This window comes from Hordeum vulgare, chromosome 6H, assembly GCF_904849725.1.
Source record: "Hordeum vulgare subsp. vulgare chromosome 6H, MorexV3_pseudomolecules_assembly, whole genome shotgun sequence".
Lineage (NCBI taxonomy): Eukaryota > Viridiplantae > Streptophyta > Magnoliopsida > Poales > Poaceae > Hordeum > Hordeum vulgare.
This window is the reverse complement of record NC_058523.1, coordinates 410,087,798-410,102,007: the sequence shown is the minus strand read 5'-3', so window position 1 is coordinate 410,102,007 and position 14,210 is coordinate 410,087,798. Positions and strand designations below refer to the sequence as shown.

The 14,210-nt window shown below is 46.8% G+C and overlaps 1 protein-coding gene and 1 long non-coding RNA gene across 2 annotated transcripts; both read right to left on the bottom strand.

Moving 5' to 3' along the window:
* Positions 1-237: 237 nt before the first annotated feature.
* On the bottom strand, positions 238-5,791 carry LOC123401249 (deSI-like protein At4g17486). Its single transcript, XM_045094997.1, has 4 exons — positions 5,439-5,791; positions 4,519-4,806; positions 4,346-4,426; positions 238-758 (listed from the first exon to the last, which is right to left on the bottom strand). Exons 1-4 carry the CDS (start codon positions 5,554-5,556, stop codon positions 628-630), a joined length of 618 nt encoding a protein of 205 aa, XP_044950932.1. The 5' UTR covers positions 5,557-5,791; the 3' UTR covers positions 238-627.
* A 1,261-nt stretch (positions 5,792-7,052) lies between these two features.
* On the bottom strand, positions 7,053-7,478 carry LOC123401247. The gene is made up of 3 exons (XR_006611056.1): positions 7,430-7,478; positions 7,281-7,344; positions 7,053-7,110 (listed from the first exon to the last, which is right to left on the bottom strand). It is a non-coding gene; the product is annotated as an uncharacterized LOC123401247 (long non-coding RNA).
* Between the last annotated feature and the right edge of the window lie 6,732 nt (positions 7,479-14,210).

Genomic DNA, 14,210 nt, shown 5'->3' with positions numbered 1-14,210 from the left:
TTAATCGCTAAATCTTTTGTTTGTACACAGGCCACAAAAATGATGTTTTTTTTTCTCTCAAAATTTGCGATCACATAGGAGTCATATATTTTACATGCCTAATTGCTTTGAATATTGATACAATATTTTGCATCAGTTAGCACATTCTCCCGGACGCATCTTAGTTACCTGATTAATCAGGAATTGAACAGACCATTGTCAATAACCATATAGGAGCACATGGAGATGACGGGTCTATGATAGCAAGGACATGGAATTTCATTACCAGGCTCAGGCGAGCATTGCCAAGGCAAACATTCTCGACGATGCCTATTCCAGCTCGTTTAACAAAATATACAGACTAACATCAGTACCAGGCTCAACATTTTCTGAGTACGATACAGCGGTCACTGCACGAACTGATAAACAGCAAGTAACTAGACTTATCTTTTGGACAAGATGGCCAATTCCTATCTGTACACCTGCTAGAAAGGCAAAACTCTGTGAAAAAGGAATAGGTTGTACCAGTGGCAAGCTCCACGGTTCTGTCCTGTCACTCAAACCACCCAGAAACATCGCATCATCGCCCTGGACTCCAGTGGTTGCAGTTGTAATACGTCAATTTTGCAGAAAAAAGCATGGAACATGTCAAAGAAGATCTTTGGCTAGCTTTAATGGCACGTCTACAGGAAGCAACTCAGTGGATGGTGCTTCCAACAGGTGCTTGTCCTCATCACCCTCATCGCTGTCCGAAGAAGATATCGAATCAAAATCATCATCTGTGTATAGTGTTTAAGAAGGAAACAATCAAGATGGTCAATAAGATCGCACAAAATTATCATATACTACAGGATAACATCACAAAGTATTTACACAACCCTCCATTGTATATGGGTCTTATAAAATGTGGTTGTTTGGATGGGTAATTATTCTACTTTTTTTCGAGAAAACGCAAAAGACTTTTGCGTTTCATTGTATTGAAAAGATAGGGTTTTAGGTTACAATCCTCCTAGGAGGTGGTTACAGGGCCAGGAAAAGAAAATCAGTGAACATCCCAAGTCTGCGGGATCGCGGCTTTGAGGCCTAGCGCGCCGGCCCTGGCCCAAAGCGTCGCTTCCTCCTTGATCTTCGCAATAAAGCTCGTGGTCGAGGGTCGTTCGTTGTCAAACACGCAGCCATTTCTGTGTTTCCATGTCATCCAAGGTACGAGCAGTGTCATGGATGCGAGGCCCTTGCGCATAAGCGTCGGCGTGGCTCGTCTCGCAGTGGACCACCAAGCATTGAGCGATTCCTCGCCATCAGGTGGGCGACAGGGGATCCTTAGCCAGGCCAGGGTCTCATGCCATACTTGTCGGGAGAATGGGCAGGCGAGGAGGAGGTGGTGCATAGTTTCCGGTTCCTGGTCGCAGAGGAGGCATCGTGGGTGGTGCTCCAGCCCTCTCCTGGCTATCACGGGTTCGATCTTGTGCCAGAGCTGAAGGTATTGCCCAACCTCTTGGATCCCAAGCACGCCATGGATATCACGTGCCCACTTATGAGCCTGCAGCCCATTGGCCACAGTTCGCAGCTTGCGTCGGTGTTTGGGGATGCATGCATATAGCTGGGGCGCGATTTCTCGGATGGCATGCCCCTCCAGCCATCTGTCCTCCCAGAAAAGGGCCTGTTGGCCGTTGCCGAGCTGCATGGTGGTGGAGGCGAAGAAGAAGTCGCGCTCCTCCGCCGAGAATTGCAGGTCGAGGCCGCTACAGGCTCTGGTGCTGTCAGTGCGACTAAACCAAAGCCAGCGCAAGCGCAGTGCCAGGCCAGAGCGCTCCAGGTCCCGGACGCCGAGGCCACCCAGGGAAATTGGCCGCGCGACGCGTTGCCAATTGACATGCCAGTTACCGCCCTGGGCATTGGCGCGCCCCGCCCACAGGAACCCTCGCTGGATTTTCACCAGCGCTTTGATTGTCTTCTTCGGTGGAGCTAGCACGAGGAGCTGGTGGATAGGGATCGCGCTCAGGACGGCTTTGACGAATGCGAGGCGACCCGCCTTGTTCATGAGGTGTGCCTTCCAGCACGGGAGCATACCGGCGGTCCTGTCGACGACGGGCTGTAGCTGGGTAGCAGTTGGGCGCCGTAGTGTCAGTGGGATGCCCAAGTAGGTGATGGGAAGGTCCACGATGGGGCATCCCAGCAGGTCGACAACAGGCGTGGCTGTGGCGGGGTTGCAGCGGATCAGCGTGGCTGTGCTCTTCAGGAAGTTAATCTGGAGTCCAGAGGCGCGCCCGAAGAGTTGCAGGATGCTCTTTATCGCCTCGATGTCGCTGTGCGAGGGGTGGCAGAAGAGGATCACGTCGTTGGCGTAGAGCGAGACGACGGGGAGTGAGCGGCGGGGGTGAAGTTGTCGTAGGATGCCGAGCTCGGTGGCGCGGTGTAGCAGGCGCCCCAGGGTGTCGACCGCGAGGACGAAGAGCTGGGGCGACAGGGGGTCGCCTTGTCTCAGGCCGCGGCGGTACCAGATTCCGGGGCCAGGCGCGCCATTCAAGAGCACCTTGGTGCTGGCTGTTGAGAGGAGGATCGCCAACCAGTCCAGGAAGCGATTGCCGAAGCCGTATTGGCGCAAGACCCCGAAGAGGAACGCCCAGCTGATCGAGTCGAAGGCGCGTGCCAGGTCCAGTTTCAGGAGCACGCGCGGGGCTCCGAGTTGGTGTAGCAGGCGCGCAGACTGCCGGACGAGGACGAAGTTGTCGTGCAGGCTGCGCCCAGGGATGAATGCGTTCTGGTTCGTGCTGACGAGGTCACGAGGTCATTGAGCTTGGGGGTGAGGCGTAGTGACAGGGCCTTAGCAAAGACCTTGGCCACAAGGTGGATCAGGCTTATGGGCCTGTAATCGGCAAGGCCGGCTGCATCCGCGCGCTTGGGAATCAGTGTGAGGAGAGCCTGGTTCATGGAGCTGAAACCACGTCCCCTTAGCGCGTATAGCTGCTGGAATACGTCGAGGAAGTCCTGACGAACAGTGGGCCAGCAGGTGTGCGGGAACTCGGCGGTGTAGCCATCCGGGCCTGGCGCCTTGCGCGCCGGCAAGCGCTTGACCGCCTGCCAAATCTCCTTTGCGCAAAATGGCGCATCAAGGTCGGCCAGGTCGGCCGGCGTGATGAGGTCTGACAGGTCGAGGGTGCACTCTCGGTGTACCGTGGAGCCAAGCAAGTCGTCGAAGTGCGCAAAGGCCAATGCTGCCATGTCGCTCGGGCTGGTGACCGTGCCATCGGCCACGGCGAGGCTGTGAATCCTGTTCTTCTGCCTCCGGTACGTGCATTGGCGGTGGAAGAAGGAAGATAGAAGATTATTCAACTTGAACTGATTATACCAGAAGATAGAAGAGTAGCCAGTAAAAGAACTCTTAATTCATGTAAAATCATACTGTAGTTTTTAAATATCAACTTTTGTCTAGATAATGTTATACAAATGACAACCTATAACTTTGGACGCTTCCTCCACCACTAGGTTTTCCTGATCCAAGCATATAACCACCGTTCTGGGCAGCCCCATGCAAACTATTCCATGTCGGGAATGGATGATTGGTATGATGAAAACTACTGGAATACCTTTGTTTTGCTCATTCATTATGGAACCAAGAAAACTAGTCTCATTTCAAGGAAACTTAATACATTCAACTATAACTACACAAGACTTGGAAGATCTTAAAGCTGCATGAGTTATATGAAATGTGAAACGCCATATATGTTTCCATGTGTTGCGAAGGATTGTCATAAGATTATCCATTTTAGATATAATAAATGGAGAACTGCAATAAACGAGTGATAGCCTCTAAAGAGTGCCGAAATAGGATTTGTTCCTTTTTCTAAAGATCCGAGACTGGTGAACATATTGCATAATTTAAAGTACCCCATTCCATTTTTAGGCGTTATTCAGGATGATGTCTTGAGCGATAACACATTCTGATTCTTCTATAACATAATTAATTAATATTTACTACCAATTGCTTAATCATGTGCAAGTTACCAGCGCACATAACACTTTAAAGTTGATGGCACTAACTGTTCAAACTGAAAGGAGCATATATAAATAGAGTTATGAAGAATTCTGACTACCGTGCAAGACAAAGTGAAATTTCTAACCTCCAAGGAACAACAAGGAAAAGGACCAGATCTTAATCAACATGGTGGAGCTTATATTTTGCAAATGGAAGCAAAGTATACAACAACATTTCATTCTTAGCCTCATGATATTTCACAAGAATGTCACACTAACAGTCAGAAACAACATGTCAAGATATAGGTTTCTTTTGAAAGGAAATGGAAGAAAAGTCAACATGTAGGTTTCTTTTAAAAGGAAATGGAAGAAAAGTTAAGAAGATACTGACCAATAACTGGACGAAGAGTTGGGACATGTCCAACAGGAGAAACTTGGACACTTTCTGGTAGTAGACAGTCAAAAACCGAGCCTAGAGTTTTGAGAGAGAGAAAATGCAACCAGTTAGCTATGATTTTCACCAATCTCAGGAAGTATGGAAACATATATGATAATGATACCAACCTACTCTGGCCAACCTATTCACCCAGCCAGGGATGGGTTTTCCAGTCAAGTTCTTACAGACATCATCTGTGAAATGATTGCAGTTCTTTGAAATCAAATTATATGTATTGCCATGATACTTCCCTGCAAGTCTTTCAATGAACGAGCGGAAATCTTCCCGAGACATGTCAGTTGTGCCTAGCCACACCGTCTTTCTATAGACAAATCCAGGGCAACATTTCGATTGCACCTCAAATACACCGCTGGATGAGAAATCATGTGCTCCAAATCCATATTCCATGCCATGAACTACTCATATGGGAAAAATGGGTACAAAAACATGAGTTCACGCTTCTGTAGATCATCTAAGTATGACATTCACATGGAGAAAAGGAACGTATATGTAGCAAACATAAGTGAGATGTTCCACAGTTCCACACATAACATAACCAGTCTGATTTCCACGATGCATACAATCAAATAAACCTACAGTCAGTTTTAGTTCTTGAATTTTAGTGTACACCAAAACCACACTTATGGAAGTATTTTCTTCATGCAAAATATGATATACCAAGACAAATGCCATGCACATTTCTCCTTTTATATACCAATACATTGTTCATTTTATATTTGTTTCCCCTTTTCCCCCTATTATTTCTCGCGCATTGATCAGACCTGTCAATATATTTTTGACAATCCTCCAACAAAATTCACTATTAAGATTGGGGTAGCCAAAACATCCAATTGAAATTGATCCTAGAACAGCAACGGTAATAACAAAATCGTTCAAAAGTCACCGCAACCAAATTGTTTTTAGGAAAACTGAAACAGCTGGCATCTCAGTTAAATCCACCAGCGTAATCATGCTAGCAGGGGAAGAATCACGGGAATGGAAGAATCCACATGAAGAACAAAGGGAAAGGGAATGAAAGGACCAATACCTTCGATTCCGGAGTGGAAGACGCCGAAGCCGAGCCAGTAGAGGTAATCGTTGACGGGCGTCAGGTCGTACACGTTGAGCAACACCGGCGTCGTCGTGCCGTCGTTCCCGGCGTCCATCTCCTCCCGCCGGCGGAAGCTAACGAGCCCTACAGATCTCGCAGCCCGCCCACCATCAGCTGGCAGGGAGGGCTAGGGCTAGGGCTAGGTCGGAGCGCGCGAGCCGAGCGACGACGACGCCGAGACGGTGGCAATGGAGTTTTTCTTTTTCTTTTTCTGTTTTCCCTAGAGTTGATTTTGATTTTCTGATTAATTTATTAGGGGATAATGAACGGCCGCTTCTTTTGACCATGTGACGCTATCTTCACGCCCAGCTGTTTTGGTGCCCATGTGAGACACCGCCGGTGCCGGTACAGTTCAGTAATTCCATTTTCTCTTTTCGAGCAGTAATTCTTTTTTTAACATACAATGCACACGCAAACGTTGATATACACCCGTATACATTCATCCTATAAACGCACACACGTACACCTTATCCCTATAAACATCTTCGACAGACTCGGCCGGCATATCATCTTGAGATTTACGAAGTCATTGTAAGCGTATCATCGTCGACGGAAACGTCTCCTCCCATTGAATGTGCATCACCGAAAATCCTGAAATTAATACAGAAATAAATGCGAGCATCAGAATTTAAACTCTAATTGGTTGGGATACCACAGTCCCTCTAAACATTCAACTACAGACTAATTGTAATTCGGACCGTATAGGGAAACACAAAACCCATCTTCTCTGTCCCATAATATAAGGACGTTTTCCAAATTGTTTTAGCTTAAGAAAATTTACTTCCTCCGTCCTATTAATGGAACACAGGGAGTAGGCGATGCCCTTTGTGTTGTGGAATTATTAGTTTAAACTAGCACAAATGTCCGTGCGTTGCATCGGGTAAAAAAAGCATAACCGATTCATATGTCATTGTGCACCAGTTTTTATATCCGATTTTACTAAACATCTATGTTAAAGTTAAAAATGCAAATTTCCATCAGATGCAGGTAGTCATAGTAGACCAGCAGAAGGTTGTCGGGGACGATGAGGTGCAGGCTGTCGATGAAGCTGTGGAAGTGCCTCACGTTCTCCTTCTCCAGGGTCACGGGGTCGATCACGTCGTCGTCGCCCGTGAGCACCCACAGGTCCCTGGACTGGACTCTCTTCAGGCTTCCGTGGCAGAAAGGGCATGACTGAGATCTTGTGTACCTGTAACCATGATGCATATTAGATGTGCGATTCGATGTCATTTGCAGCAAACAGATAGCACAGCAGAAAATATGTTTTGACTGGACATTATTTGAATAGAGTTCAGGGCCAATATCTAACACACTACTGTATATCCAGTTCCCTATATTGCAAAATTAGCTTCGGAGAAATGCAGATATTTGATGCTCAAAAGGAAGCCAGTAAACATAACCTTTTCCCTAGTTATAAAAACTTGGCAATCACTTCAATGGTTAGAATGTTCAGCGTCAGGCCACTACAGGGCAATAGCGATAGGCTAGTTACCAAAAGTTTATAGATCCCTGAACGATGATCTTCAGGAAAAAGCCGTGTGTGATGTCTCTTTTGTACCACAACAAATGTAACTTGAGGAAGGTATCCGTTCTCTAAGCTAGAACAAGCCTAGGAGAAAGCAAGCAACAAGATAATGATTAAAATCGTAGTTAGCACATGAACATAGGAAGGATAAATAAATGCAATGCAGAGGTCTCCGTTATTATTCTCTACCACAGACAAAATAAAATCAAATATGATGCATAAACAGAGAGAAATAAAGGAGGCAAAAAGAATACCCTGTATATTGCATCCATTTCATAAAGCAAGACCTGGCTAAATTGGCCTTCGCTAACACCATCTCTGCAAGGAAAGGAAATAAGCTCTCGGTACAGACAAGAAAGGAGTTGATTCAGAAATCAGAGCACAAGTAATTCCCTTGACTAACCGATAAAATATTATCCTTCCAGGTTTGCAAGACTTGTTTGCTTTATAGAAGGACAAAAGCAATTCTCTGCAAGAGACGCATTTATACAGAATAAATATTACATTAGGAAAATAATAACAGTAACAGACACCAGCATATATAAACCCCTTCTGTGGATCTTTCACTTCTGTGAAAAGGTCAGCTATGATCTCTTCCCTATGACCTTGTGAAGACACCAAGCATGTGTACTTAGACACTTCAGGCCAATCTATCGACGCAACAACCCGTGAAAGCTTTAACTTTACTTTGTGGAAACTGGAACCACGGCGCAAGAACAAAAATATGACATGTCCTCACCTCGGCTGTGACCCCCTTCTTGGTCGCCACCTTCGCCCTGGCCACCTTCTCCGCCTCGTTGCCCGTCTTTCTCGTCGGCTTCCTCGCGACCGGCTCGGACCGGCTCCTGTTGTACTGCTGCTTGGTGCCGACGGTCGCTGGCGACGGGGTGGCTGTAGTTGTACTCGGGAGGAAAGTCGTCGGAGCGGAAGCGGTAGAGGCCGAGGAAGCGCAGGCACTCCATCACGGATGACATTTATATAAGGTACGAGGTACTCATGAAGGTCAGCCGCCTTGCTGCCGAGTACCTGGTAGCCAAAGGCGTGCTCCCTCCGGCATCGCTACAAGGGGCGGTGGTGTTGGGTGGGGCTAGATGTCGCCTAAGCCTTTGTTGTCGTCAGCATGTTGATGACAAGTAAGGTAACCAACGGAGGAGCTATGGGCCATGGTTGGGCAGGCAAGCTAGAGCAGAGCACATGATTTTTTTGCACGCATGACCTATTTCTCTCCCACGCACACTGATTTGAAGCATGGTGGATTGTGATGGAAAAGCTAACCGAGAGCATGTTTGAATAAGAGCTGCAACTCTTGCACGGATGGTGGAAAAGCTGGTCGAGAGCGAGTTTGAGTAGCAGCTGCAACTCTAGCACTCTGAATTCCCTGAGCTCCCCTCTGGCCTAAGCCATCGTTCTACTTTCGTACAATCAATTTTAATAGAAACGGGTTGTTTGTGGACACTATTGTAAAAAAAGGTAACCATTGGTTGCACCTTGCACGTCACCAAAAATTAGTCTTCAGAGTCAATAAAATCCGCATGGTTAGTCTCAAATTTAAGTTGACAGCTTGATTGCCCAACACAAAACAAAGAACCGTACCGCACTGTCGACGGCAAAAGTTAGCCGACCTTTTTCTTTAAAATTATGCTTTGAACAGTACTACAAAATCATTGGAGGGACAGGAAAACAGAGTATGGAGTACTCATCTAATCCCTTAAGTGTTCAGATTCATAAGTAAATCGCCTTAGTTCAGTCCAGGGAAAACTTACAAGATAATTCAACATCATTTGTCTTTTTACGTACACACAATTCAGTAGATTAATTGCCTTCAGTATTTTGCGTCAAGCAATATTAAGCAGTAATAACGTAGTAGTATAAGCATCATGCAACCAGAATCAAATGGAGAACAAATGAGAAGGAAAGAGAAACTCACCAGTCGAGTCCATGCTGTAAACCTTGACATCCATGGCGTTCAACCGCTTCGCTAGATGATCATACCTCCCACTGCCAAATCGATACACCAAACCATCAGCTACCGGCGACACGATTTACTATAATTTTTGAGTAAGAAACAGAGAAGAAGGGGACCAAATTCTTAGCACGACGGCGGCCTTGGCCTTCTTCCCGGAGGAAGAGCCCGAGACGGCGTCCGCGATGGCGGCCGAGTCCACCTGGCGCGCATGCCATCGGAAGGGCAGGAGCAGGAGCAGGAACAGGAGCATCGGCTGGAGCACGGTGAGGATCCGGCGCAGCGCGAGCAGCGACAGCAGCGCGCTGATCCTGCCCGCCGCATCCGCCGCCTGCATGCTCCCGGCCATCCCTCTGCTCTGCCCCTCCTCCGTTAGGTCCAGGAGCGCTGGCGAGGCCGGCGAGGTCAACGGGGTGAGGCGACGCTGGCGATATGGATCCCCAATCCAGATCGGGTCGGCGAGGCGGTGACGCGATGCAGGGTCCAGCGCGGGACGACGACTGCTCTTGTGGCCGGATCTAGCGAAGAACAATGATGAGCGGCGGAGCTCCATGGCCATGGCGGTCCTTCGGAACAGGGGAAGAGAGAGACCTCTGATGAGAGAGAGGGAACAGAAGAAAGGAGAAGGAAGGCGTGGCGCGGGCTGCCATGGTCGGGATCCGGGCGGAGGAGCTGTCGGTGCTCCGGCGGCGGCAGAGCTCCGGTGAACGCCCATCGGAGGCGGTATCGGGTGTGCGGCTTTGGGAGGAAGGAGAAGGAGCTCAGGGCTGGCTTGTGGCGGCGGCGGAGGGCTTTTTTACTAAAAAACAAAACGTTTTCTTGCACTTACTATAGGATTGCGGGTTGATTTCGATAAGCCTGAGGGGCTTTTTGCAAAAAATCCATAACGGACGACAGAAGCGATGCGCGCTTTATTATTAGGGGAGATGAAGATGGAGTTTTCTCCCCCGTTCCATTATCATAATGAAATCAAGATGTCATACAAAAGCTTTGTGGGATGAGTAGCTCTTAAATGACGCACATGAAAGAAAAAGAGAAACAAAGTTGCTCTCTCACGAGGAGATAAAAAGGCACGCAGGCCTGAGCATTATTCAAAACAAAATCATTCTCGAAGGAAAAGCATCAAATCACCATGTCATCTTCGAATCGCATGAACTACAGGGGGGTGTCTCCACCGCTTGTGGAGACCAGCACGCTGTAAGGATCGAGACAAGGTTGTTCATCAAGCAGCTTTATTCCATATGCTTTTATCCCAAGGAGCTTTATTCTTGATTGGAGATTTGAAGTTGTCAAGCTCATCAGAGATCTTGAGATTTGCAATCCCCACATCACAAACCTGCTTTGACATCAGCTGCTTAAAATTCTGAGTGGTGTTTAGGAGTGGACCATAAAAGCATCCAGGAATTGCCTCATTCTTGGTTTCCCGTGTTCTGGTGTTAGGACCTCCCAAATCTTGAGAGTTTTGAGGATGATCCTCCACATTTGTGAAACATAGATCCAGTTGGTGTTATTAAAGATCATAGAGTTCCTATATCTCCATGGACATCACACGACTGCCGAACTAACTATGTTAAGCACATCATGCTTCTTAGCAGATATCCAGAATCTGGACACTTACTCATAGTGAGTCCCAATTGAGATGTTGAATTGAGTCCCAATGTAGGACTAGGACCACCAAATTTTATCTACTTTACAATCAAAGAACACATGAAAGATAGATTCCTCCTCTAAACAGAAAACACAATCTAAAGGTTTAATAACATGCCTTTTCCTCGGGTTTTCTCTAGTCATCGGTTTGCTGTAAAAAGGAACCACAAGAAAACATGTATTTGATGACCCATAAGTATAGGGGATCAATCGTAGTCCTTTCAATAAGTAAGAGTGTCGAAGCCAACGAGGAGCAAAAGGAAATGACAAGCGGTTTTGAGCAAGGTATTCTCTGCAAGTGATGTAAGTAACAGTGATAGATAGTTTTGTAGCAAGATGATTCGTAACAAGTGACAAGTAACAATAGTAGCGAAGGTGTAGCAAGGTAGCCCAATACTTTTTGTAACAAAGGACGGGCCTGAAAGTACTCTTATGTTAAGCAAGTGCTCCCGGGGACACAAGGGAATTCATGTCTAGTCATGTTCATCATGTTGAGTTGATTCGCGTTTGCTACTTTGATAATTTGATATGTGGGAGGACCTGTAACACCCAAGATACATTCCTATCCTTATTTTGGCGCGAGGGCCTCAACAGGGGTAGAAACGCATCTCGTCGTTTCGCAAGAGTGGATATCGCTACAAGTACATGTACTGAAAAGAAGAGTATAAAGAGTTGGCTTACACTCGCCACAAGCTACATCAGAGTCACATCAGTACAATGCATACAATGATCATGATGAAGAGCAGGGTCTGACTATGGACAAAAGCAAACGATAAAAGAATGACGTCCATCCTTGCTATCCCAGGATGTCATCCTAAAACCCATCCTAGATCGACGAATAATAAGAAGAAAGTCCAAAAGCACAATCATCGCGCTCACGTCATAATATCACCTTACGTGTACCTACAACTGGTGTTGTAGTAATCTATGAGCCACAGGGGACTCAGCAATCTCATTTCCAAAGGTATCAAGACTAGCAAAGCCTAACGGGTGAGGTATGGTTAAGTGGTGAGGCTGCAGCAAGTGACTAAGCATTTATTTGAGGTGGCTAACTTACGAGTACAAGAATAAGAGGGAGATGATCTACGTATAGTGGACATGAACTACTGATGATCAAATGAATGATCCTGAACACCTACTTCCGTCAGACATAACCCCACCGTGTCCTCGATCGGAGAAGGAGCTCACGAAAGAGACAGTCACGGTTACGCACTCAGTTGGCAAGTTTTTTAATTAAGTTTACTTCAAGTTATTTAGAACCGGATGTTAAACAAAGTTTCCACATTGCACTACTGAAATTCAGAAATTTTCCGTCTGCCATGGCAGACGGTAAAGGGGGCAACCACGGACGGCAAAGGCTTTGCCGTCGGTCAGCAGACGGCAAACTAGACGGTAAAAAAAAATCCGGTGAAGAGGTTCTTTGCAGTTTGCTTTTGTAAAGCGGACGGCAAAGAATCTTTGCCATGAGAGGGCAGACGGCAAATTAACTAGGACAGCATATACTGCAACGTCCCCATTAAGTGTTAACGGCAGGCGTCTTCTCTTTGCCATCTGCCGCCCCCCCCCTTTGCCATGTGGGGGCAGACGACAAAGAGGGGAGAGAGGGGGGCTGATTCACCCCTTTGCCGTCTGCCCACCCCCCTTTGCCATGTGGGGGCAGACGACAAAGAGGGGAAACAGAGGGGGCAGATTCCCCCCTTTGCCGTCTGCCCACCCCCCTTTGCCATGTGGGGGCAGACGGCAAAGAGGGGAAACAGAGGGGGCAGATTCCCCCCTTTGTCGTCTGCCCACCCCCCTTTGCCATGTGGGGGCAGACGGCAAAGAGGGGAACCTGCCCCATTTTAATTTATTTTTTATTATATCCAGCATTTTTAACAATAATTAGGATATATATATATATATATATATATATATATATATTTGACATAAATAAATTTCTTTCCGTACTCATAACCATATTAAAATAACTCTCATCCATAGTGCATACATATTATGCAAGTTGCATCCGTACCAAACATATATTACACCAGTTTCATCCACATGCATACAAAGTTTCATATATATCCATATACTACAATAGTTTCAATACAAGCCATGGTACAAGAAATCATCTTCAAGCATTCCATCAATATAATCCAAGCTTCCCGTGAAGTGAAGGTAATCTGCAAAATGACAAATAAGAAAGTTAGAAGAATAATACTAGATTAAGAAGTGTATATATAGGTTATTTCGGAGAAAAATTAGCTAAGTATAGACCATTTAGGAGCTAACTAAGCTAATTATGTCATTTAGGTGGAACCCTAGCTAACTATAGGTCGTTTCGGAGCTAACTTGGGTAAAATAGGTCATTCCAGAGCAAACTATGCTTATTAAGCCATTTTGGATCTAGCTAGGCTAATTATAGGCCATTTAATACCTAAGTTAGGGTGAATAGGTCATCTTGCAGCTACGTAAGCCTTATTATGTCATTTAGGAGAGAACTTAGCTAACTGTAGGTCATTTTTTATTAAATAGGTCATTTTGGAGCTAACTAAGCTAATTATGTTATTTCGTAGGATAATTAGCCAATTTAGCCTTTCTTGGATGAGTCTAAGATACATAGAAGAAGAGAAAGAGAAGAAGAAGTAAAAGAAGGAGGAGGAGGAGAAGAGAAGGAAGAGGAGAAGAAGAAGAAAAGAAGAAGGAGAAGGAGAAGGAGGAAGAAGGAGGAAGAAGAAGGAGAAGGAGGAGCTCCTTCTCCTTCTTCTCCTCCTTCTTCTCCTTCTCCTTATCCTCCTCCTTCTCCTTCTTCTTCTTCTCTTCTTCTTCTTCTTCCTGTTGGAGGACGTCGCATGGGAAACAAAATTTTTCCTACGCGCACGAAGACCTATCATGGTGATGTCCATCTACGAGAGGGGATGAGTGATCTACGTACCCTTGTAGATCGTACAGCAAAAGCGTTAGAGAACGCGGTTGATGTAGTGGAACGTCCTCACGTCCCTCGATCCGCCCCACGAACAATCCCGCGATCAGTCCCACGATCTAGTACCGAACTGACGGCACCTCCGCGTTCAGCACACGTACAGCTCGACGATGATCTCGGCCTTCTTGATCCAGCAAGAGAGACGGAGAGGTAGAAGAGTTCTCCGGCAGCGTGACGGCGCTCCAGAGGTTGGTGATGATCTTGTCTCAGCAGGGCTCCGCCCGAGCTCCGCAGAAAACGCGATCTAGAGGAAAAACTATGGAGATATGTGGTCAGGCAGCCGTGAGAAAGTCGTCTCAAATCAGCCCTAATTGCTCCATATATATAGGAGGAGGGAGGGGGACCTTGCCTTGGGGTCCAAGGGACCCTCAAGGGGTCGGCCGAGCCAAGGGGGGGAGGACTCCCCCCAAACCGAGTTGGACTTGGTTTGGTGGGAGGAGTCCCCCTCCCTTCCCACTTCCTCCCTCTTTTTTTTTCCTTTTCCTTTGATTTCTTTTTCTTGGCGCATAGGCCCCCTTGGGGCTGTCCCACCAGCCCACTAAGGGCTGGTGTGTCTCCCCAAAGCCTATGGGCTTCCCCGGGGTGGGTTGCCCCCCCGGTGAACTCCCGGAA

What these genes read in the sequence shown, in the direction of transcription:
- LOC123401249 (XM_045094997.1), bottom strand. Translation starts at nt 5,556, where the DNA reads ATGGACGCCGGGAACGACGGCACGACGACGCCGGTGTTGCTCAACGTG. An exon ending in CTTCCACTCCGGAATCGAAG is followed by an intron (nt 4,807 to 5,438) that starts GTATTGGTCCTT and finishes CCATATGAGTAG; the next exon opens with TTCATGGCATGGAATATGGA. An exon ending in GAATAGGTTGGCCAGAGTAG is followed by an intron (nt 4,427 to 4,518) that starts GTTGGTATCATT and finishes TCAAAACTCTAG; the next exon opens with GCTCGGTTTTTGACTGTCTA.